We start from the raw sequence: 26,023 nt of genomic DNA, 5'->3' as shown, positions 1-26,023 counted from the left end.
TCTCTTATTTAGCATCATTCATTTAATTAAGAATTACCTCCAAAAAAAAATTTACAGTATCAACCCAAATACATTGTAGCAGTCTTCATATAGATATATTAAACCCACAACCCTTAAGAATATGTATGATCTTGAAAGATGAAACACTGTAGTTTAGTCAGTAAAAATATTCCCCTTAAACCTTCGTGAATGGACCTTGTAAGGCTCTTCTTTATCAGGCACCAGAGTTCCATGTCAGCTTATTTCACTTGCAAGCTGTCTGCTGTAATTCCCTACATTGCTCCAGTAACAATTTCTGTATGAGAATAGGAATTGCAAAACAAGCTCACACTGGCATAAAGATATTAACAGCTATAAACACAAATAAAAGGTCCTTGATTAATACAATACCAAACATTTGTTAAGCACACTTTAAAATCATGGAATCATTTAGGTTGGAAAAGGCCTCCAAGACCATGAAGTCCAACAAGTTACTGAAATGTTCTAAACCCAGTATTTTCAGTCCATTACATGTTGTTGGTGCTAAGCTAAACATAAACATTTTGAAATCAAGTGATGTGGCAGGTTTAAAGGTGACAAAATATTTCTGTCTTGAATTTGGCAGTCCAGATGGAGGACTTCAGAGGTATAATGAGCAAGTTTCTACTGAGACACAATTTTAAAATAAAGTAACAGCAGCATAACCAGAATTTTGTCTTCTTTTTAACAAGGACAGTACTAACAGTTGAGTTAGCAGGGCCACATGAAACGAGTGGGGCCACCTGCAGGAATGAAAAAGTCCAAAGTTTACAGATCAACATGAATCTAAAAGCATAAAATGAACCATTTCATAGAGCTCCGCTTAGTCCGACTATTAGGTTTTCATAATTTTTTTTTAATCAAAGCATCACTTTGAGATTTACAATGAAGATGTTAAAGAAAGCTGCTTAAGAAAGAAAGGACACCCAGTTCCAGTTTAAAAGTAGAAACACGCAGCCAAGTATTGAGTCAAAGAACATGCACCTTCAGAATGTAAAGTGAGTGCCTTCTTCCTGTTCTGAGCTTCTCACCTTAAGAGAAAAGAGAAAAAACGGCAGGTGAACTGCTTGCACCTGAATGACATTACAAATGGCTTTCTGAAAAATTAAGAAGTCAACAGGCATTAGCTGTATAACATTTTTATTTTACTATATTGACATTTTATGCACAAATATTTTATCAGAGTAAAAATAGAAAATAATTGTTTCATGTAAAATTACCAAAAAAAAATGCAAAACACAAAAGAAATACGTAATTATTAGCAGAGTATAAGTGTCTTTATTTAAAGAGTAAAAAGTATGCAAAAAACGTTCTGTTTTACAAAAATTGGGAATATTCTTTTCTGTGTTTTCCTTCTGGCAGCAACAGAACAACCTTTGACAATATATTCTACATCTTTTGTTTCATTGAAGACATCAAGTTAGTCACAGACTTCTCCCTCAACTACAGAGAATGTGATGATGATTTTATACCATTTGAAAGATTCTTTACTAATTAGAACTTGGTGGAAAAGCAGATGGAGGCACAACAAAGAACCCAAAGGACCATCACACCTACTAAAAGCTGCAAAACAATAATGGGATGTATTTACAGACAAAGGGTGGGAGCAGGAGTTTCCCCCACTGGACTCATCATGTAACAAGAACATGCAGGGGAATAAAGTTTTGATTAAATTTCAATTTTGCTGTTTATCTTCCCACAGCCCAGTTTGATATAGAAAGCTGGTATTTTAAGCTTCTCTTATTATACTGTATTTTAACTAAAAAGGCTTCCCAACAACTCTGCTAAATAGAACCAGTGACTTGTACTGGACTTATGTTTAGTAATTAGAGCTGCTGCCACCAAACTACCACCCTCACATCATTCTTGGTAAGCAACCCCTCATCTCTCTGCACAAGCCACCTTGAACAACTGCCAACTGGTGGCATCAGACTGCTCTAATATCAATAAATGGACTCATGTTGACCTCTCACGAACAGATGCACTTATATTTTTTGCTCAGGGTTTATGACTTTTTTTAAAAGCAAAGTGAAGCCAGCATGCCCAGCAGATGGAGTGCTTTGAGAGCTCCACAGCAAAAACAATAGTGAGAGGTACCGAAAGAATCTGGCAAAAAAATTTTAATTTTATATTCCTGGTGATGATGACAAAAGTAAGCTAGAACTACATGCAAAATTTCTAGTTAAGCAAAAACTATCTGGAGATGAGCATCCACCTACAAACAAAAAGCTTTGTCCTCAAACACATCTTTAAAATACATGAGTCTTGACGTTTTCTCCCTTCTGCCTCCAAGTGTGACCATTCCTGCTCTCCCTACTCAGCACAAACACACTTTATGTTCAGAACCTCACTGTACAGGGACTTTGGGTTTAACAGTAGCTGGATCCCTCAAAGAATTAAAGGTCTTCCCTTTTAATTGTTAAGTGTTACCAGAGGGACTTTCACTTACAAAAAGTTGGTAAATACCAGTGGTGACATAATAATTATACTGTTTAGCAACAGGAAGGGGAAAAAGCAACCCCCAAATCGCACCATTTTCAGCCATCAAAAGCAGCACTCATAGGCACCAGTACAGAAGCTAAAAAGCTGCAGCCTGCTTTTTACTGCATGTGTAAGTTTGCACGAAGCATAGCTCAGAATTCAGGATACGTTCCAACTATTTCTAATTATCATCCCCTCTTCACATTGCACCCAGCTCTGGGTCATGCATTTGGCTTAAGAAGCTTTGAAAATACCACTTGAAGTTCAGAGAGAAATAAATTTTAAATAAAAAATGCCTCTTTGTATTTTAATATATACCAGACTGTACAATGATTGGGAAATCAAACTTCAGCTCTCTGTAAACTACTTTCAAATTGCTTTTTGTTCCTAACCAGGGACTACTGACTGTGATTAACTTAAGTCTTAGCATACTAAGGTTGACGACTGTGCTGGTTTCAGCACCTTGCAGAACACAGCATTAACCCCCTCCCCCCGCCAGAAAAAACAAACTGCTCTTTGGGTGAGGGCTGTTTTTTCAAGTTTTTGAATGACCTGATGGGGGGTGGTAGTGGGGGAGGAAGTTTATCTTTGCTTTTTGCTAAATGGCAATTGTCAACGACATATTTCAAAACAGGTATTTGCCCTCATATATGTATATTATCTACATATTACAATGAAATACTCATAATTGGCTTTTCACCTAAGCCAGATCTAAACCTGGATCTCCTTCTTCAGCACTGATCTCCAGTTAAGCCTAGTCTTAGTTTCCTTTGCTACTCCAGAAGCTATTTTAAGAACCTGATGCTTTGTAACATTGAGTGTGTCTTTCGGCTCTGCTTGATTAACTGAGAATAATGAACATATTTTAACTTTGAAAGCATCAAATGCCATTTGGTAGTTCAGCAGAGAACAAAAGACTGGGAAGGGCTGTGTTCAGACAACTGGTCAGCCTTTTTGCTGTGAGGACTTATTTTTGTTAGAAGTGCTGCAGAAATGACTTTGCACAGCCATGGTCACAGAACCTGGAGCGGTTCCAGCTCTCACCAGCTGCACACCATGGAGGCCCTGACTCACAGCTGCAGAAGTTGAGGGGATCCCTTAACTTACATTGAAATATATGCTGTTAAAAGATCCAAATTTATGCGAGTCCCAGTTCTTTATAGAAAATCATGCCCTACATTGTACAGTCAAGAAACAAAGGAAGTTTCCAATTCTGATAAAGATGGGAGCAGCAACTGCTCTGGTTATAGAGGAAAGGCCTCAGGTTGCCACTTTGAGGTCCCAGTGCTTAGTTATCTTTCTCTGCTTGCAGGGATGCTGTAGCCAGTGCCACTGCTGTCACTGGCTGTGCGATGCCGTGGAGCTGCATCTTGGCCAGTTTCTTCTGCTCGCACTCCGTGACCAGCCGGTTCAGCTCTGCCGCGCTGTACCCGATCAGGGTCTTCAGGTCACACACAAACTTGTACACAAACCTCTTCCCCTGCACTTTGCAGATCATGTCTCCGTCATAGTAATACCTGCAAAAGGGAAATGAAACCATCAAGGCAAATTTCCAGCATCTGTGATTTCCATATACATCAGTTATTTATTTAAGGTCACTCAGAGACCAAAACTTTCTCATCGGGATTCTCATAATTTCATATACCAAGATAGTATTTAGGCATTTTCTTACATGAGAAAAGGGAAGAGGGTTGAAAATTGCCCCTGCACCTTGATATGTTAAGGAGAAATAAAACATAGTAATTATTTTATAGGCAGTCAGAAGCACCAGTTCAGAAATAAAATTCTTAGAGCAGTTTAAAAACAGCTTGAGGGGGAAGAAGTTATATATATAGTTTATATGTCAAACTTCATAGCTTTGCCTTAGTAAGAAAATATTGTCTCCCCATTCATTAGTCTCCTTTGCTTTACTCTTGTCTCTGCTTTTCTGAAGAAAAAAAAATCGTGTTGGAAACAGGTTGCAAATTAGCATTGTGGTTTTTATGACAGGAAAGCAGCCGTTCTCCCCCTACTGTTTTCAAAGGTGGTAAGAAAACTATAAAAGCATGGGTTGGATTTGGGGGGGTTTTGTGTTGTTTGTTGGTTTTGGTTTTTTTGTTCCTTTTTTTTTGTCTTGTAGTTTTTTGTTCGTTTTTTTGTTATAGTTCATATGCTGGCAAAGCTAGATCTTTGCCTTCATTTACAACTACAAGTGACTTCTCTAATTACAAATACTTTTTATATTGTGTGACAAAAGAATTATCAGACTGGGCAGAAATGCAGTAAGATAAAGCCTACATGACCCACTGCACCCCAGAGATGTTATAAAACGTTAGGTCACACTAATAAAACAGAAGTTAGAATTGTGCAGTTTTGTTGCTGTCCTTGTCTCACTGGAGGCATTAACAGAATGCCTGTCACATTTCTCATTAAGCAAAACTAAGTGGCTGGGATGTAACTTGGATTTGATGCGTTTAAGAAGCTTGTGATAAATTTGGAAAAAAAAAACCAAAATCCAGCCCAACCAACCAACACAAATCGCACAATTTAACTGCCTCGAAACCATCACCCAAATGTGGCACAAATTAACCCAGATTTCTTGACTGTCTAAAACTCAATCCTCTGAGTGATATGTTTATAAAGGAAAGATGATCCTCGTTCACTGGCAAAATTGAGTCAATTACAAGGGCAAGTTTGTAAAATGTGGCCACGGCATGTCAAGTGCCAGTGTCCGTAATTGTTTTAAAGTTAGCATTTACATTTATTGTACAATCCTGTACAATAATGCCTGTCTCAAAATAACGTAGAAAAATGCTTTACAGAGCTGAATATACTTCAAATTATTTAGTCTGCATTACTGATACTATCAGAAAGGAAAAGGACCCCAAGATATCAGATGACATTTATGTGAAGGCCCAGAACAATGCAAGATTCCCACATCTCAGGCTAGAAACACTCAAGTTGAAATCAAGGCAATGTGGCAAGAGGAAATTTTCAATATTATGCTGAAGGTGTTTCTGATTACAGCACTTGCTTATTCAAAAATATAGAAAGCTAAAAATAAATACCCATGCAAGTTTACAAAGCCTTAGTTACTGGAACGCTCCAAGACACATGAAAACGTTGTTTCAGAAGAATACAGAGGACGAATTACTTTCCTTGAGTCTCACTTCCCCACTGGATATCTAAGCGGATGCTGATTTTTAGAAAATTTACCAAGGTACGTGGTAACAAAAAAAGCTGCTCTTCCCCTTCTCCCCCTGCCCTAATTTCTATATTGGCTGCTTCCCCTACAGCTGGGCAGAAGAGCCAGCACGTTTCTCAATAATAGCAACATCATTTTCTGTATTAACCAACAACTGACACAGTGATTTCAGTACATTAGCAAACAAAACACATCACTGCTTAATACAACATTAGCTTGGCAACAATGTTTATCATGGGAGTAGCAAGAGCCATTAAATATCCTTTCAGACATTTAGGTGTTAGAAAACACGTCAATATTGATGCAGCTGCCAAAATGGCAACACTTTGAGGAATGTGATTTCCGTAATTTTGTGACTAAAATATAAACACAAAACTTCTCTAATAGTGATTTATGCAAATGATTGTGCAGACATCCCTTTAATATCCCAGGGATAAGAACATTATTCTGAAGTTCTTCAGCTGCCTTCAAGATCTTCTGCAGAGTTTGCTGACAGAACCCAAAAAACATTAGCACAGTTTAAATGATTTTTTTGTTCCAGAAAGTTTTCATACATGCCTTCAGTACACAAACTCATAGATACACAAAACCAGGTTGAAAACACGGGAATGGTACTGCAACAATACAGGCTGGGCAGCAGCTGTACTGGGAAGGTTCTGCTTTGGGCAGGAGGTTGGACCAGGGACCTCCTGAGGCCCTTCCAACCCAAGGGATTCTTGAAAAAAATTAACATTCTAATTTAACATATAAATAATGCAAGAACAGCCACACAGGGCCAGACTAAAGATCCATCTAGAACAGGAATAGACTTCAAACAGACCAAAACGTGACACCTAAGGAAAACCAAGAGAGTAAATATATATCAATGTTCTTCCTTCTTTTCAATGAGCTGAGGCTCAGGAACTCTTAGAAGTTGCATCTTTCCACACCTAACATCCTCCAAAATATTTCCTTTTCATTAATTTTTCCCCTTGCCTCTCAAACACATAAAATAATTCTGGCATCCACAATATTGTGCCCAAGGAAATTCCAAGACAAATGAAAGGGTATAGGTAAGCTGTGTATCTGGTGCCTGCCAGATGTTAATTAAATCCTCCCTACAAGACTAAGAAAGGCAGAATATGGTAACCTTACCATCATTTCTTACAGAGGTATTTTTAAAGTAGAAATTGATTTTTTTTAAACAATGCTAGAGGCGTTTACTTAAAAAAAACCCTCAAAAAACAATGACAAAAAGCAGTCAAAAGTGAAAACGCTGAAGAGCAAATCACAGATCTCAGATTTCAGTCAATAAGCAACTTCACTCATATAAACAGAATTCCTAAAACTGCTTAAATAATTTACAGGATTAGGCAATAAACACCTTTCTTGAAAACAAATCAGGAGAAATATATTTAACCATATCACAACAAGAAATCAGAAGTTCACTCTTAATGATTTCAGGGAATTTGGATGAAGTTTCAAATGCTTCCAGAGACCAAAATAATCAGGGAAAAGAAGTCTAAAATTCAGGTACTTGCACTATTCCCCCTCCTGGAGTACATCCCCTACAGTGATTCAGTAGTACAGCTCCCTTTTACCAGTGTCAAACTACAAAATCACACTGGAATGAAGACACTGAAACCTTTCCATTTCTTCAGATGAGGAAAGTTCACTGTGATGTTGAATGGCAGCTGTTGAAACTTACCTGTCACCTGCACTTTTCAATTTAACACCCTCACAATAAGAACAATGAAAGGGATTAATGAATATGTGAAGTTAGAAAAGGCTGTTATGCACTAATGATTACATAATTACAGGAAAGTATCTGCTTTATTCCGTAACAAGAGCAAGAGGAACGAGAACAGTAAAACATAAAAATAATAATTCACACATTTCTGTTTCTTTCACCAATAATCAATATTGTTTGGCACGCTACTAAGAGCATAAATGCTGAAGATAGAGAAAAAAACCCAACATATTTCTGAAAGTGAGCTACCCAAATTAACAATCTTGAAGCAAGTCTATTTTCTTTTAATCTGATGGGAAGAACTAGCTTCAGAAGATTTACTTATTCCTTTATTAAAAAAGCTGCAAGTCTTGCACTATGACAGTTAAAGATGAAGTAGCCAAATGAAAGCAAATCACATCTGAGTCCCTGAAGTTTCTTACCTCAAGGCCCGACTAAGCTTCTCGTAGTTCATCGTGGGCTTGTTTTTGCGCTGTCCCCACTTTTGTGCAACCAGTTCAGGTTGATTCAATTTAAACTCTCCTTCGTCCCCAACCCAAGAGATACAGTCCCGAGCGTCTTTGTCAGTGAGAAGTTCTAACAAAAACTGCCACAGCTGGATCTGCCCATTGTTCCCTGTTGAAATAGGAGCAACAAGATCCATTTCAACTTGTCCTTTTTTTTATGTTCCCCTCACAGATAAACATTTTCAACCAACATATTCAAGCAGAACAACACAGAATATAGGACGGAAGGAAAACCTGCACTTAATTAATCTCTTCTAATGATTCTTTTGCAAACATTTTCCTGGAAAGTCACCAGTATCCATCTATTAAAAAACTGATGAATTCAGGAAAAAGTTAATAAAAATTCTTCATAAATCTGTCCCTAGAATTTAAAAGAAAACCCCCAAAAAACCTCCACTGAACAAAATCACACAACAAAAACCTCCACAAAACAAAATTTAGACACATATTTATCTCCAAAATAGAACAGATTTAGCAAGAGCTGCTTATTCTTCTTCACACATTCCTCTTCTATAATAGAAGCTGTTTTTTTAAAAAGTAATTTGGTCTCCAATTTTCAACATGAAATATTAAAAATACAAAAGAAACTCCCAAACTTAGCTTCCATCAACATCTTTCACATCCAATCATTAAGATTTCTTTCTAACTCAAGGACCTGTAGTAAAATTCCTAAATTCTCAATGAGATAAGGAGAGCAGACCTGATGACTAAGGAGAGAAATACAAAGTATTCCCTGCTAATGTCAGCCAATAAAATCTTGGTCTAAGAATTCTGAATGACATAATTATAGACTTTTATGGAAAATCTGAAACAAACAAAAACTAAAGGAGAGGAAAGGATTTAACAGAAAAATTCACAACAGTGGAGAGAACCAAAACAAAAATGACAGTAAGAAGAAATAAGGTAAAGAAATTAAGATCTGTTAGTAATAATGAAAAATTATGGAACAAGTAACAGTAATTCCAAAAATAAACTGCAGATTTAGTGTGCACTTTTCCAGATGTGCATTCTTTTAACTAAACAAGAAATATGAAACTTGCTAAATTTTGAAGTCACCAAACTGGGGGGGAACAGAGGAGAAGGTGAACAAGTAGAGCAAGTACCAGTTAGGCCGGGTTTCTACAACATACAGTTTATTTTTGTCCCCTTTCTGCAAACGGAAAGAAGTTAAAAGCTTGAAGAAAAGCTATGTGGCGCTTTCAGAGGACAGACTGTTAAAGGATGGGGGAAAGAAACCATTTCATGCATTTTATTTACTGCAGCACTGAAAAACTGCAGCACCACATTAACATGGTGCTTGTGTGAGCTGACCAACCTGCCAGGGCTGCACGTGCTTACCACGCATTTTGTTCCTTTCCTATCACACGGACTCCTACAAACCTCACGTTTGGTGCAACAAAGATGTGTTCCACCAAACTGTAGTTCAAATTAATGAGTTAGTGTTTGCTGCATTTGCATGTAAAAATAATGGAGACGGTACCTGTTCTGTTCCCAGGGGAACTCCTGTCTTCCCCAGAGATCCTTGGAGCTCTCTGCACTTTGGCTGCCTTTGCACTGCTGTTTATCACTTTAATGGTGGTGGGGGTAGCAGGTTGTACAGACGCTGGAATAATCTGCACAGCTGTGGAGCAGAGAACGTTGCAGAACATCAATTATAAATTGCACAGAAGCACATATATTTTATTTATTACCTGTATTATCAAAACATCTAGAAGCTTGGGGTTTTTTTCCTTTGCTAAAAAGGCACACCGCATAAGTCACAGTGCTAAGTATAATTTAAAGAGTTTTTATCTCTTACAGTGAAAACTGTAGTTTTAGATTGGTTGTAGAAGTGTCACAGATAAAACATCAGCTTTATTTTACTATCATGTGTATTAATGTTTCCATAAAAAGAACTCAAACTCCCTCAAGTCTTTGTTTTCATCTTTGTGCTGTTCCCACATGATCTGCCCTAATGCCCTTTTCTCTACAGTCACTGTACCACCCTCCAAACCTGGTATTCAAACAGTAAACACCCTTCTATTGCCATGGAGGAGGATCCAAATGCCCTACTCGAGCTGGCTTCAACCAGACACAACCCCAGGACGTAACACACAGTCTGTCTATTTAATTTAAGCTACTTACAAGTCTTCTGAAAATTGATTCATTTTAATAATTGACGGCACTTTTTCAGCTGAAAGAATGAGCTTCAAATAACAAATAACTTCAAATACATTAAAGTTTCTTTAATGTATTATTTCTAGTATTGGTTATAAGTAAGTTTTCCCTTCCACACGCTCCTTCAGTTTTTGGAAATCCCTTTTTTTTTTTTTTTAAATTAATACTTTGATATATCTGTTCATTAATGCAATATATAACCTAAAACCCCAGAATAACTAAAAACCTCAAATATGTATCCTAGACAGCTTATTTCAAGTGGATGGAAAATCTACCATCCCAAAAGAAAGTTATAATCTTCCACAGTTCAGGTTATACACCACCTTTCAGTCACTAACAAAACATAGAGAAACTCAACATTATGTTTGGAAGTTTAAAATATGTCCTTCTCCCCTTGGAAAACTACTCTCTTAAGTGATTATCTAAATGCTGTACTATCACAGAGCTGAACCAAAGCACAGTGCTAAACCTGCAAACGGTGAGAGTTAATGCTGATAGAAGCACTTACGCTGATCAATAGTAACAGTTGCTATTTCTCCAGTGTGTTCTTGACTAGCCAACACATCTGCAAGTTAGAAACAAAACCAGCACGTTTTTATTTAACCTACAAATTTCAAGTCACTGAAGATCAAAAGCTTTCATCTTTCACAGAGGAAGAAAGTCAAAATTTGGTATCCATCTACATGGATAGCTCATGGTCCTATGAGTAGAGGCATTTAACATCTGTCACTCAATTTTTAGAAATAAGGATGTACATGGCAAATTTCAAGGTATTTCATGCATTTTCCATCCCTTAAAACCTTTAGCTATATCATGTAAATGAAGATGGAAATGGCTTTTAGTCTGCCAAATTACATCCAAACATGGTAAATCTGAAATGCACAGATACATTAATGTATTATGCCCATACAATGCATCACTCACCAGTTGTGTTGTGTACCATATAAGGATTTCATTGCCTCTGCTTAATAATCTTTACTTCTATATGACACAGAAATGTTCACTTAATAACTCATAATCGGTATTTAATTACAGATCAAATTCAGCAGATGCACAAACTACAAATCTCTATTAAAAACAAAGGAGGAATCATCAGTCACTACCTTCTACTAATGATGAAGTTTGATAAAAGACAGGCAGTGTTTAGTATGCAGACATCTTCCATGGCAGCAGACATTCTCTCTAATACCTCCTGTAACCTCATTTTTACTCGTAATATTAAGTAAAGGAAAAATAACTGCTCACAATTGGTTTCATCTTTAAAGAAAGGGAAACAGAGAAGTGGGGAGGGGGAATAAGTAAAACCAGTTACAGAAAATTCTGCCATACACTTTCGGAGAAGCTCCAGGTGGCTCCAGAGGATTTCTCCCCGTGGGACGCGGTGGAAGAAGTCTTCCTGGCTGAGGCTGCAGAGCTCCCTCCCAGGAATGCTGAGCGTGCAGAGGTCGATGTCAGTCATGCTGAACTCCTTCATCACCCACACCACCCAGTGCAGCACATGGTCTGTCGACCACTGCACGGGGTCTGCAGAGAGAGGGATGAAACTGCAAATCACCTCATTATGTACTGCAAGGTTCCTCCTCAATTATATAACTTCCATAAAAGTAAATGTGTAACATCAAGAAGCAGAGTTACTGTGACCAAATCTGACTGGAAATTTGACAGTTCTTAAAATGCAGAGAGAGTGGTGTGGGGTGGTGGAGACATGGAAAGGGCAAAAAGGGGATCTTCTTTAGTAAACATTTTTACATCAGACCAGACCCTCACATATCTCAAACACAGAAAATAATTATTTTTCTTTTTCCATGCATCTTTAGTTTCAAGAAAAGAGTAGTCTTTCTCACACAATGATACTCTCCTCAAACATGTTGATCAATATGCAATTCTGACAAAATACTACATTATCCCAGTTTCTACAATAACAAGTCACCACTGCACTGTGTTTGGCTGGGACGGATTAATTTTTCTCCTCATCATGCTGTGTTTTAGGCTGGTGACCAAACCAGTGTGTCATAGGTTTCCTTGTTCTAAAAACCAAGCAGGGAAGTTTTCTTTCCCCTGCCTCACTGTAAAACAAGGATGTTGAATGGGGGAGGGTGGTTTGCTTTGGGTGATTGATCCGCACAAAAGAACTAAGTGGCAGGCCTGAATTCCAAGCTGACTGTGGGGAGGGGTGATGAGTTTTTTTTTTACTTCTCTCCTGGGAAACCGGGGCACTTCACTTTTGCCTTAGCTCGGGCCAGGTGTGTGTTGGGGGGACTCCGAGATCACTTTGTCCTCGGCCTGGTCACCTGGCTGTTTTCTGACCCTGGCCTGCCTGCACCCTGCTCTGCCCCTAGCCCGGATCTGCTCGGATTTCATCGGGAAGGCCTGACCTATCTTCAGGGGAATTTTCTGGGGAGGAGGTTGCCCTTTTCCCTCCTCCGCTCCCGCGTTTGGCAGCGCTTTGTGCCCATCGACGAAAAGGGGGAAATCCCGGCCGCAGCCAGCTGCAGGCAGCGTTTGAGTATTTGTGGGAAAAACCTGCCTTCTTTGCCCTCTTCCCCTTCCCGGTGGGGGGGCGGGATCTCCATTTTCGGCTTCTCCCCTGAACCGGAGCCTCCTGTGGGCACCGCCAGACCCAACAGCGCCCCCTGCCGGCCAACGCCGAGCACCGCAGGCTCTGCTCCCCCAGAGATCCAACACCGCCCCCTGCCCATCCCGATTGGAATTGCGCCAAAGGGCGGGAAGCACCGAACTGCTTCCCTTTTGAAGGGGATTTCTGGGTACAGGATTATTGTTTAGTTGCTTTTGTGTTCTTTTGTTGTTCTGCCAACACACGTATATCCTTTAGTAAAGTGTTATTTTTCCTGTCTCCACACTTCCTCAATTGGAGCCTCTTAATTTCGGATTTACAATTTGCTTCGAGGGAGGAGTTTGGTCTTCCTCATAACTCAAGTCCTCCTTAGCAAAACACTTCTATCTCATTAAACTGAGACAGGGGATCTTCTTTAGTAAATGTTTTTACATCAGACCAGACCCTCACATATCTCAAACACAGAAAATAATTATTTTTCCTTTTCCATGCGTCTTTAGTTTCAAGAAAAGAGTAGTCTCTCTCACACAAGGATACTCTTCTCAAACATGCTGATGATCAGTATGCAATTCTGACAAAATACTACATTTTAAGCTCGTTCACATTAATCCAGTTTCTACAATAACAAGTCACCACTGCACTGTGTTTGGCTGGGATGGATTAATTTTCTCCTCATCATGCTGTGTTTTAGGCTGGTGACCAAATCAGTGTTACTAACACTGAGATGTTCTGGCTATTGCTTAATAAAGGGCAGTTATACAGCATCATTTTTCATTGATGCTACCTAAAACCATGTAATGTAATCCTTTGGCAAAAGACACACCACAAAGGGTTTGGTCTTCAAAACATTATCAGCAGTGAATTTTTGCTAATTTGTTCTCATTGACAGAACACAACCTGCAAGGAAACATAAATCACACAAAGAGAAAGCCACATTTTAAAGACCTGCTATAAGCTCATTCTCCATTTGCAGCAAAGCTGAGAAGCCTGTAAGGATGAAAACACTGAAAAACTACCTTTACAGATGATTATTTACTGACCGGACTCGACTTTTAATATCAACACCCTGTACTCTGAAAAGATTCAAGGAATAGTTTCAGATTATACTGTAGAACCTAGGGGTACCTGATTTCAGCCCAAGTCCCTGCAATATCTACTCAGAAAACATTTAAAATTTTATTCTTTCCAGGAAGACAGTTTAGCATATTTTTCAGATGAAAAGGGAACACAATTATTTATAATAGAGAGACCTCTGTCATAATGACCTAGCATGATCTTCCTGAAAAATCTGCACTCCTATGACCCAAAATACATTAAACTTTTAAAGCCACAGCTGTGGGTTATAGGGTTTTCTTAAAGCATCAACATTATGAAAGTTTATTAAAAACATTATTCAACATAACATCAGTTTAAGTAATTTTCTTCTGATATTAATGTGAGAGCTGAAAAGTATTAGTCTGCTCCTGATAATCCCTCACTTTTTTTTTTCCAACATTTTGCGTCAAATCCCTGATTATCAACAGACACAATATGATGAAAACTATTTTTGAAGTGCTTGCCAATAAGAACAACAAAACGCCATGAAAAGCCATTGCTTTAGTTATCAAAAATGCATTCAAAATATCGGCAAGCTACATGTCCTGCAAAGACCTGTGACTTGACTGGAATCCTTAAACACTTCCAAATATCCCACTTGCCAAATACATTCCAGTTTTACAGGTCTGCTCAGATACTACAGCTTCCTGTGCTGAATATGCCTTGACAGTACATTTCTGACAGCCACAAGAAGCAACTGAGCTAAATAATCTCCTGAACACGATACAGGTCTAAACCCCGCAGTTTCCGCTCAATTTTAAGCAGGCATTCAGAGATGTTTGTTTCTAAGCTACCATTAAAAGAGGAGCCTGCTAAGTAACAACATTAATTCAAAGGAGATGATCATCTACCAGAATATGTACTGTCAGTTCTGAATCACTTTCCTCCAGTATGCTGAAGACCAGTATGGCTTTCCATGCAAAATCTGATTTAACACCAGATTCAGCATCCTCCCGTCCATGAACAATTTGTTTCACTATTTTAAGAGAAACCCCCACCAAGTACTGAGTCCAGTTCAATTTCACACACATGTTAAGAGCTTTATCATTAACATACACCTTTTTAAGGAGGGCAGGAAGAAGAAAAGCCCTTTCTAAAAACTGCATTGACAAAAAGGTTATGGAGCAAAAAATTCTGATTTAATAAAACTCTTACAAGCATTCACTGTACTCCTCTTTAGTCTTCAGATTAGGTATTGCGAAAAAATTATTCTTCTGTGAGGGTGGTGAGGCCTTGGAACACGTTGCCCAGAGAAGCTGTGGCTGCCCTAACCCTGGAAGTGTTCAAGGACATGTTGGATGGGGCTTGGAGCAACTCAGTCTAGTGGGAGGTGTCCCTGCCATGGCAGGGGGGTTGGAACGAGATGATCTTTAAGGTCCCTTCCAACCCAAACCATTCCATGATTCTACAATTCCCTTATGCAGATACTTGCACTGTACTTACCCACACCCTAAGCTGCCTTCTCTGAGGGCCTGAGCACCAATCCCTCAACCACAAGAACTCAGACCCTGCCCAAAACACACACCACGCTGTGTTATTACCGTAAGGAATTCCAAGGCGCTCCTGCTCCTTCCGGTAGCCTTCCAGTGCTGCAGCCCATCGTGTCACTTGCTCAGAGGTTTCATCTGAAATTGTTGCAATATGTTTTGTTCCATCCAAGGTTATCACTTGAGCTTCCTCAACAAGGTGAGCTTCAGCCTCTCCAGCATGAGCATCTGGATCAATCACCACCTCCACCGTCTCCACAGGCTTCACAATTTCAAGGATGTTCAACTTGGGCTCTATCCCTAGTTATGGGAAGAACAAACAAACACAAAACAAAGCTGGTAACGCCAATATCACAAAAACATTGTTTTAAAGCTTTCTGATTAGCAGGGGTTAGCATACTCAGGGAAGAAGCCGGACACAAAACCAGCATTAAATTTCTGTGAGAGTCCTAAATTAGAATGACAGACATCTTATTATACAGCATATACTTCAGCAAGGTGAATACTCTTTCCTCCCCCAGTATTACAGCTTCCTTTTCTATTTAGGTGATCCATTTCACAGATCTGGAACAGAATGTTCAGCATATGGGCATAAAGTGTAAGTATTTTGGGCTATAAGAAATATACCAAATAATAAAAAAAAAACCAAAACACCAAAACCAGCAACCCCCAAGAAGACCCAGAACAAGCATCCAGCCCTTTTCTCCAACCATGAGGCATTATTTTCAGCCTTTACAATACTCTCCTGGTATCTCTGGGGTCTACACACAGCAGGCAACATTTTTTTTCAGTACTCTGTGGCAGGCAGTATGTTTAACAGCAAGTTAAAAGAAAACTAGAAAATTCTTTATATTTCAAGCTTCATCAGCTATTCATGTTTTGGCTTTATGTCGGTCATTTCAGATATTAGATTGCAGAGCTGGAAGATATGTCTGTAATTATTCTGCAGCAATAAAGAACACATTCACTAATGCTTTGAATCACCACCTTCTCTGCTGTCTTCTGAGAAGGTATTTTGTCCAACTGGTGCCTTCACCAAATTTCTGACATTGTAATGAAGATTTTTCAAAATAATTTCAATTTTTTTGACATATAATTTCCATTACAACGGGATTTATATTTCCATTGTAATGACAGCTAACTTCTTTAAAGATATTCTTATCAAAAATATTTGCACAGAAAAAAAAACCCCTTTAAAATTCCCCCTTTTTATCACTTGGAAAACCTTGACTAGGTTAGGCAGATGAAAGTAGGATTCACAGAACATCATATGGCCAGGATAACTTCAGTATCTTGAGCCATAAAGTCTTACTTTTTGTCCCTCCTGTCTAATCTGTATTAAAGCTCGATGTGAGATGGTAAATTCTGCAGGTAACAGCCTTAACAGCTGAAGCCACAATGCAGTCATAGCTTAGAAGGGAAAATAAATGGAGTACATACCAGTACTACAAGTAAGAACAAACCAAGTCTTTTTCAGACAAGTATTCCTCTAGATTTTAAAAGGAATTCAGCTTGAGGAAAATATGAGAAAGGGAACACCACAAACACCCTAAGTACAACATGCAGCGATGTGAAATTAAGGCAGTGAAAACAGATGCAGACAACCAATAAGTGGTTCATTAGATGAAGAAGCAAAAATGAAGGAAAAGCAAACAAGTACCTTACTTAGGAGAGTATTTTATCTAGGACATCTAAAATTAACATGCAGGGCACAGGCTTCTTTCAAAATCAGATAAAAACGGGTAAGGGAAAATACTAAGGGTTAAGATTCTATTTTTGATCTTCAAAAAAGAAAGTAAAGAGAAAGTTTTCTAGAGAGGAACAGTTCATCATTGCTCAACAAAATAATTCACTGTCTGTCGAATAATTACATGTCAGAAGAACTTTGTGCTTTATCCACAATACAAACATGGAGATCATAGTGATGAGTCTCTGCAGAGTAATCAGCTTACAAGTAAAAATGTTGTGAATTAAGTCTGATACCTAACTGACTGCAACACTAGAGCAACATTAATTCCCTGGGTTTGTCAGCATCTCTCCTCACACCTCTTCTCCCTACACCTACTGCATACAAGAATGGATGCCCAGTATCCCTCGGACACACCGAAGCTGTGGAACAAAATGACACATACCCCAGAAGCATAAACTGGTACAAGGAGTATAAAGCTTCAAGGACATGAGCTACCAAGACATGTGCAGATGTTGCCAGGATGTGTCCCTTCACTGCCAATTGTCTGAAGGTAGAGAACATACTCAGGTGAAGACTGACCTACAGGCAGCCTGGTTTTTCCACCCTGAAATGTCTAGTATTAACCACAACCAGACACAGGACATCAGTCAAGCTGCACTGTTAATCTAGATCAGCACCATTACATTTATTTGTCCCTTTACATACTAAAAATAGTAAAAGCAAAAATTGTTATAGGAAAATACTCCAGAATATTTTGCTATGGAGGTCTTCAAAATTAAAGATTTTTTCAAATTCTTTGACATACAATGGAATACAGTTACTCAGATCTCCACAGACTTTCAAGAAGCCCAGTTCAGAGCAGTACAGAACTGGGCTGCACTCAAAGGTGCTGTTCTCACAATGGCAGGAAAACCACACACATCTCCATTCCTCCAACCAGGAGAAAGGAGATAAGGCAAGGTGGAGTGCCAGGATGGTCCTTCTAGGAAAAAGAATAATCAGGAATGATATTTTATCTGCTGTAGTACAAAATGTTATAAAAGAACTACACTGGACTATATTTCAGCTGGTGTTTATTCCTTTGAATTTACAGATGGCTAATGAAAATTTGATAGAACACTTGAACTGATGCAGCAGCTTTGCTTTCAAAAAATAAGAGAGTCCAATCTACCATAAGGATGAGCACCAGTGACTACTACTAGCCAAATTCTATACAGTACACAAGTTGGGGAAAAATAAAAATAAGTAAATTGAGAATCTTTCAAAACCTCATCCATGCAAGTAAAATACGCTGCTGGTGTAAGAAGCTGTTTTTTCCGTCTGGCTCAAAGGGACACTGCAGTCAAGGGTAACAAGTCCGTTTTCCTGTTAGTGATCCAAATATCTTCCTTTTATTCATATCCATGTTACTGGTTTTCTGACATTCTGTCCTGCCATATTTTACATGCCTTCAACATGCAGATTTCTTATGAAGTACTTAATACTCAAATATTCCTTTTAAGGGAGGAGAGAAAAGAAAGAGAGTGAGAGACAGAGAGAGAAGGTGCCATGGGGTCAGGAGGCAAGAAGCTCCTTGTACTATATGGTCAGTTTTACATTAAAGACAAAGGAATACCACCAAACACAGGAAGAATATGGAAGATAACAGTCTGAATACTGTAAGTTACTAGTATGAATTAAGAGTAATTTTTCTAGTTCCCTGAAGGACATTTCTATTTTATTTTTAAAAGCAGAAAGGTAGTTCAAACCCCATTACAAATGGGGAACTGAGGATTCAACCCAGCACTACTCACCTGACACTCAGCATTAAACGCAAATTGTATCTTACTGAAGACTGTTAATACAAGGCAGAAAGGTTTACTTCTGTCTAACCTACACTGAAGCCACAAGAAAACAAAGTGTACTCCCCAAAATTTGCTGATCTGCTTTGCTGATGTAACTCAAAGGAGATAACCGATCTACTCAAGTAGGAACTTGTCACTGCCTGAAAATATGTAAACTAACACCTGTAGCTGTTCCCAAAGCCCAACATGAACATTGTCTTCAGTGAGTGGCAGCAGTCCTTCCACTCAAGATAAATGGAAGGAGCAAAGCAGAAGAATAGGACAAAAAGCAAAATGAGGAAGCTGCTAATTCCTGAAGATTTGTCAAGGGGAAATCCTGTCATACTGGACAATACAAATAAAAACTGTGCACCAACAAATCCCTATCCACCTGCTTAATATCCACCTCTGTCACAATGGTTTACTCTGACTTCTCATCCAAAGAAAACAGGCAATAGATAGTGATCCTGGACTTTGATAAGAATTTCCAATTAGCTACATATACTTTCATAGTCTATTTGTTCCTGAAGCACACAAGCTTGCTCACCTCACAGAGATGAAACTGTCACCTACCTACACAAACTTCTTTTGCCTGCTTTGATATTTGGTCTGATATGAGTAACTACTCAACCTTGAAGAAATCCTCATATTGTAACTGTCACTATTTGACTCAGATTTGTTTGGGGTTTGGGTTTATGTTTGGGTTTTTTCCTTATAAAAAGATATAAAGTTCCTATAAGAAACCATTTCAAACAGCATTAGTCCGTGACATTTATTTTAATTTTACTACTTATAACCACAGTACACAATGAAAGAGATTCTGAAGCTCCATGAGCATTCAGTGATTTTCTCAGTTTTACAGCTAGGAATAGGAGGAGATTAGGTTTGCTCACCAGTATTCCTACAATATTAGTTTGTCTGTACAACACACAAACATAACTGCTTACCTTGCCTAGATATCACTTGCACACTGAGTTGCACTGTTCCATCTGTTTTCACTCCTTGATCAAAAAGGCTTCGATTTGGGTCCAGCTTGATAAAAGCATAAAAAAATTTAAAAATATGTATTAGCCTCACAGTTACAAGAAAATTATTCTCCTTCAAAGTTTTGAAACACTTGGTGCCTGCAGCAAATCTTAAGTGTGCAAACATTTTTAGTGCTATGTAGACATAGTACATGACAGAAGGAATTTGATCTGTATTTGAAACTTGCTGCTCTATTCTGTTTAAGGCAATTTCACTTAGAGGGACATTTTTTGACCTAAAAGAAGAAAAGCAATATTGGGCAGTACCTTCACTACCTGAATATTATCTACAGTTCCTTTTCTGAGTTTTAAACACCTTCATAAAAATTCTTCTCTTTACAACAGTATTCTGTTGTTTCTGGAAAAGCCACAGATGTCTGATTAGAACAAATAAAACATGCAGCTATACAGAATGCAAAACAGTTATACTGTCTAAAACGTGGTGGGAGGGATTTCTTGAGTAATGCTTTGCTATCTCTACACCTGAGTAATATAAAAACCTTCTCACTTCACTCAGATTCAAGACAAGATTAGACTCACAGAAGTTCAGGTAGCAATGAATGATGTGGGCTACTCTTTGTTCACTGGCAAGGTGCTTTCTTACCCTTACACCAGGAACAAAATAAAAATATTTTTATTTTATTCACACTGAACTTGTGTGTATATATTAAATGGTCTAATGATAATGAACCTGGTGTAAAGTTAAACTCTTACTTGTAATTAGTATTCCACATGAAGTATAAATTCCACAGAAGAGAAGAAAGGGACAAAGTATTTAAAACGCTTCTCCATTAAAAGGTTAAGCCTTTCTTAGCCTTTCAATTTACCTGGATATCTTGCAGACAAATTTCATGTGCATCCAAGGAACATTGCAGTCTGGGTTCCAGCAACTTCTTAAGATTCCCAACGGGTTCATTGATGTCAATAGCCTGACTCACAAATTCTGCTGTGGTGTAGGTTTGCTCGACGATGCTTAAATACCAAATTAATAAAAGAAATCATTACCTACATGTTACTGAAGCAGGTATAGGAAAGTTTGATAAAAGTTAGAAGTAAACTAGATAAAAGTTAATACTGACTCTGAAATCTTAATACCATGCAAATAAACTCTTAGCTTGGGTAGAGAGTGAATTAGTAAATTTAGTCTCATTGATTTTACAGTTGGGTAACTCTTCTTTCATCCTGTCACAGCTGAAAACCTGGGTTAAATACCAAGATTCTGACCACCTTTTTCAAGGGACTGAGTCATGAGTAACATATTGTACAATTTTAACCTGCATCTAGAGTAAACTAATTCTGCTTGTCTTGTCTGGACTGTATTTAAAAGATATTCAAGTTAAAAGCAAACACAGAAACTTAACAGACAGGGAAAAAAAACGAAGGAAAAAAATACTCATTGTTATACAGAGTAAATGTCCATGTCTCTTCACCAGTCAGCACAAGGATAAGCTTAACACATACAAGAGACAACCAGAATGAAACTACAGCAACATGCAGGCTTGAAGGAACCAACAGCCATGTGTCATGGTTGTCCTGCACTACAGCAATGACAGTATTACCACAGGCATTCAGAAATATCAATATTATGGGACTACTGTCATAGCAATGACTTTAGACAGTCGGGCTCTCTTCATTTACAAAGAAGGAAATCAGAAAGTGTACAGTCATAGTTTGTAAGCACTAAAAATATACAAGGAGCTCAGAATAAGAAGAAACTAGTAAGTGCTTTTAAATCAGTTCTCTAAAAGAGGTTCCTAAAGAGCAGCTTACCTAACCAGACTCAGCTATTTCTAGCCAATGCATTAACTGAGCTCTGGGCTTTCAAACACAGTTATAAAAATTAGGAGGGAAGCATTAGGAACTAAAAAAAACAGGTTGAGGCAATAAAGTCAGAGGATATCAGACTTCAGTATCTACGGCTTCAATGGCCCTAACAGCAATTATAGTCGATACAGAACATCATTTCTGCTCTGTTAGAAACAAATGACCCTGTAGAAATCCAGTATAGCAGTAAAGCAAGGGACTGGAGAAACTGGAAGGTTCATCTCTGTTACAGAAGAACACACTGAAGCTGAAAGGTCTGTAGCACATAAACACAGACATGCTCCTACAGATATGATGGTAGGAAAAGAAGTACCAATAATGTAGCAAGAAATAACAGTCTGGATTTTAAATAATTAAGATTGAGGGACATGACAGCACTATACCGATTTCCTCTAGTGGCTACAGTTCAACTTTAAGAAAAACCCAACTGAACTAGATAACAAACAGAAAAATAAATAATTATTTAATTAAGTGCTGATTAAGGATTCCAAAAAGCAGTACATACCTTTCTTCAGTGCATTCCTGTTTCTCAGTTCCATCAATTTCTATTTCTATCAGCTCCTCTGCCTCTCTCTTAGTCATGGCTGAAATGCCTTAAGAACAGAGCTAGAAACAGAAAAGAAAGTTTTTTGTAAGTCACATACCAACAAGACTAGATAATGTTTTTTGTCCTATTTTTAAACCAAATACCAGAATACCCTTTTAAAGCCAAGAATTCATCTAAAAAATAAATCCAAGCTTACACAGATTTCACAAAACAGATGACAATACCTGTTCTTCAAACAAATGTTCTAGGGACAAATCCAGGACTATAAATGGACATAAGCATGGAGCCCAAAGCATGATTCTCTTGGAGATATCCAAATTTATTGACTTTTGTTTTGTTATGGGCCACCTACAGCAAAGAACATCTGAAAATTCATACTACCTTCCTAGCAAGGCTGAAAGTTGCTGCTTATAAATTTAAGCAGCATTTTACATGAAAAGCTGCAGCAGGAAGTTAGAGAGAAGATCAATGATTTCTTCACAGATAAATAAACTGAACAACACAGTGTTTGTTGGCTGTCCTATCTTTCCACCCATCCGTCCCATGGGCGATGAGTTGACGATGTGCACAATGAATGCATCTTGTTAAGTCCCAAACTAATGCAGGGCAGTAGCAATGAAAGGGAAAGCTACTCTGTGATATTATTACTGAGACTGCAGATTTTCATGCCTTGTAGAACACTGGAGTCTGTTGGGAGCATAAGAGGGAAAGAAAGAATTACTTTGCATTTGATGTGTAAAGACATAGCTTGCCTGGTATTACTGTGTTTCACTAACCAGCCCATACATCATAACTATGAAATACAAATGATAGAGAACCAGGCCCAACTATATTAAGTTTACAATAAATAACATCTTCAACTCATAACAAAGAGAGCAGGAATTAAGACCACAGAAGAAGAAAAATCACAGCAGAAAATGCAAAACATGCTACTATTTAAATATCCACAATAGAAGAGATTATCAAGGTTTCCATCCTGGAATCATTCTTTCCCAGAGACTACTCTATCCCAAACCTGACTGTTAGCATAAGAATCTTACTAGACAAGTTAATAAGGGAACTTATTAAACTTTAAAACTTCTCTAAAGGAATTAATAGCCAACTACATTCAACAGCTGCTACATGAACTGTTTAAAGAAATTCAAACTACTCATCATCTCCTTCAAAATCTATTTTGGAAGATCAGTTGCAAAGAAATCAAAGGCTGCATGTGGTGCCATTCTGTAAGAAGCTGCCAAAGCCAGACAAGAAGTAAAAGTTCACCGTATCAGTATCTCACAAGAAGGAAACCCAGAGCCTGTTCTGTTCACAGATCTGGCACTGTGAAAATCTCCAAAGTGTCAGGTAGTGTCCATTGAACACTGGGAGTCCAATTCCTATATCCCTTAATCTTGTGTATTATCTTCATGATAAGACTTCCAAAAAATGCAGACAGGCTTAAATATCTAAAAATAAAGACACCCACATGGTTGCAGGTGATCTGTCTGACTGTTAAAAAATATTTCAAAACCAAGGTTTGAGCAATGTCCCTTACTGAAAACTCCCAAAAAAGCAAAGTGGTATGATTAAAAAAGGATGAATGTCTTTTCTGCATTAGCAATCAGATTCAAAACCCCAAACAAGAATAAATTATCTTTTTTTTTTTTGTGATTAAGTTTACCAGTAAGGTCACAAAAGGGGTTAGGCTGGGATTTCTATTCGTTGACATATTCATAAGTTATTTACTGAGAAAACTGCAGACTTGCAGAAGGAACTCACCATCTTGAATGATTTCTGGCAGAAAATATTCAATACTGCTAAAGGGGGAGCAAATATTACTGCACATAGTAACTGTTGAGAATTAGGCAAGGCATTTTGAAGCCCCCATGGATTGGATGCCAGAAGGGCAGCTGGACTAGTAACTGTTCACTCACTCTTCAAGAGCAGTTTGTGTTTGTATCTCTCCAGCTCTGGTGTATTTTTGGATCCCTGGGGAGGTGGCAGAGGGGAGCACAGGCACAGAGTAGGTACACAAGGAGGAAGAAAGATGCTTCCACAGACACGAGGAAGGGAGATGATGGGTGGAAAGCAGAACAACAACATGACGGAAAGATGTAAAGTCATTAAATTTCAGAGAAGCCTAAGGGGAAAATTATTCAGCCTTTCCTATGGTAGAATAAAGAGACTTCTCATGATATAAACATTTCACATGAAGTCTAGCAAAGTTTGCTGCTACAGGATGATGCAGAGTTTGGAAGTGAACACAAGTTCACACAGGACTGAGCTGCCTGAGCCTCCTGAGCCTTTCCTGAAGGTTCCTGAGAGACAAGAAGGCTCAAAGAGCCTGGCTTGCCTGGAGGGTCACGTGGTAGGAACACTGCAACAGCAGCATTTATTTGGAGGAACATATAAAACTGTGCTGGATTTGTGGAAGAGATATGGGCACAAACTCTGCTAGCAGAATTAATGTTTGCTATTGCACCAGGTTACTGTGAAGTGGGGATCAGTCCTGGACTCAGATGCATTATCAGCCAATACTGAAGTCAGGCACTGGAGTTATCTGTGCTCCCGAGAAGCTTCAGTGTGTGCAGCACATATGTACCATATGCTCCTATCCGTCCCTATTATTATCCAAACTGTAAATACCAGCACAAAGTAGGTAACAAAGCAGACAGCCTGTCCTTTAGAGGTCAGCTTTTACAACTCAGCCACTTCGGATTTACAACAAAGATAGCGGACAAGTGAACGGGGTGGGGGGAAGTCACACCAGATTTCACGTGTTTACCCTCCTTATCCACAGCCCGAGGTGAGAAAATAGACGGGAACTGGGAGCTGTGGCTGTGCAGAACATACCTGGCAGAGCACCAGAAAGCAAACTATGCGAGATCACAGAATCACAGAATCAATCAGGCTGCAAAAGACCTCTGAGATCATTGAGTCCAACCTATGCCCAAACACCACCTTGTCAATGAAACCAGAGCACTGAGTGCCATATCCAGTCGTTTTCTGAACACTTCCAGGGATGGTGACTCCACCATCTCTCTGGGCAGCCCATTCCAATATCTAATCCTCTCTTCTGTGAAGAAATTCTTCCTAATATCCAATGTAAGCCTATCCTGGCATAGCTGGAGCCCAGTGTCCTCCTGTCCTGTCGCTGGTTGTCTGGGAAAAGAGACCGACCCCCACCTGGCTACACCCTCCTTTCAGGTAGTTGCAGAGAGTGATAAGGTCCCCCCCAGCCTCCTCTGCTCCAGGCCGAGCCTCCCAAGCTCCCTCAACCGCTCCTCACAGGACTTGTGCTCCAGACCCTTCCCCAGCTCCGCTCCCTTCTCTGGACACGCTCCAGCCCCTCAATGTCCTTCCTGCAGTGAGGGGCCCAGAACCGGACACCACACTGGAGGTGCCTGCCCAGCGCCGAGTACCGGGGGAGAACCACCAGACGCCACATGCCCGTAGATTTCCATCCAGCCCAGGGCTTTACACGCGGGATAAGCTGTCCCGCCCCGGGGAGGCCTCGCGGAGCTCGGTCCGCGCTGCCCGAGTCCCGCGCCGGGAGCTCCCGCTCCTTCATCCCGGGGCCCCTTCCCCGCGCCCGCCCAGGCTCCATGTCCCCGCAGGCCCCGCTTCCCGCGGCGCCTCCGTGTCGTTGTTTGAACCCGAAACGGAAATGGGATCGCGGAGCCGCCGGGGGAGAAACGGAAACAAAACACGGGCCGGGCCGCGCTCACCCGCCGCCGCCACCGTCCGTCCGTCCGCCCGCCCGCCGCGCCGACGCGTCCCGCCGGGCGTCCGCGTCCGGCAGCTCCCGCGGCTCCGGCTCCGGCTGCGGTGCGGCTCCAGGAGCGGGTCCAGGAGCGGGTCCCGCCGGGATCGGGGCGGCGCGCGGGCCCAGCGCGGGGAAGG

The 26,023-nt window shown here is 39.5% G+C and overlaps 1 protein-coding gene across 3 annotated transcripts; it reads right to left on the bottom strand.

The window, feature by feature from the left end:
- Window positions 1-1,141: 1,141 nt before the first annotated feature.
- GABPA (GA binding protein transcription factor subunit alpha) lies at window positions 1,142-26,023 on the bottom strand. Of its 3 annotated transcripts, none has more exons than XM_064644013.1 (10): window positions 25,849-26,023; window positions 22,100-22,200; window positions 20,598-20,742; window positions 19,693-19,777; window positions 15,287-15,532; window positions 11,405-11,599; window positions 10,584-10,640; window positions 9,399-9,539; window positions 7,835-8,027; window positions 1,142-4,016 (listed from the first exon to the last, which is right to left on the bottom strand). In XM_064644013.1, exons 2-10 carry the CDS (start codon window positions 22,174-22,176, stop codon window positions 3,788-3,790), a joined length of 1,368 nt encoding a protein of 455 aa, XP_064500083.1. In that variant the 5' UTR covers window positions 22,177-22,200; window positions 25,849-26,023; the 3' UTR covers window positions 1,142-3,787. The 3 variants fall into 3 exon arrangements, with proteins under 3 accessions (XP_064500083.1, XP_064500084.1, XP_064500085.1); XM_064644014.1 differs by lacking the exon at window positions 25,849-26,023 and adding an exon at window positions 24,906-25,708; XM_064644015.1 differs by lacking the exon at window positions 25,849-26,023 and adding an exon at window positions 25,543-25,708.

Source organism: Pseudopipra pipra, chromosome 2 (assembly GCF_036250125.1).
Source record: "Pseudopipra pipra isolate bDixPip1 chromosome 2, bDixPip1.hap1, whole genome shotgun sequence".
NCBI lineage: Eukaryota > Metazoa > Chordata > Aves > Passeriformes > Pipridae > Pseudopipra > Pseudopipra pipra.
This window is presented reverse-complemented; position numbering and strand designations above follow the sequence as displayed.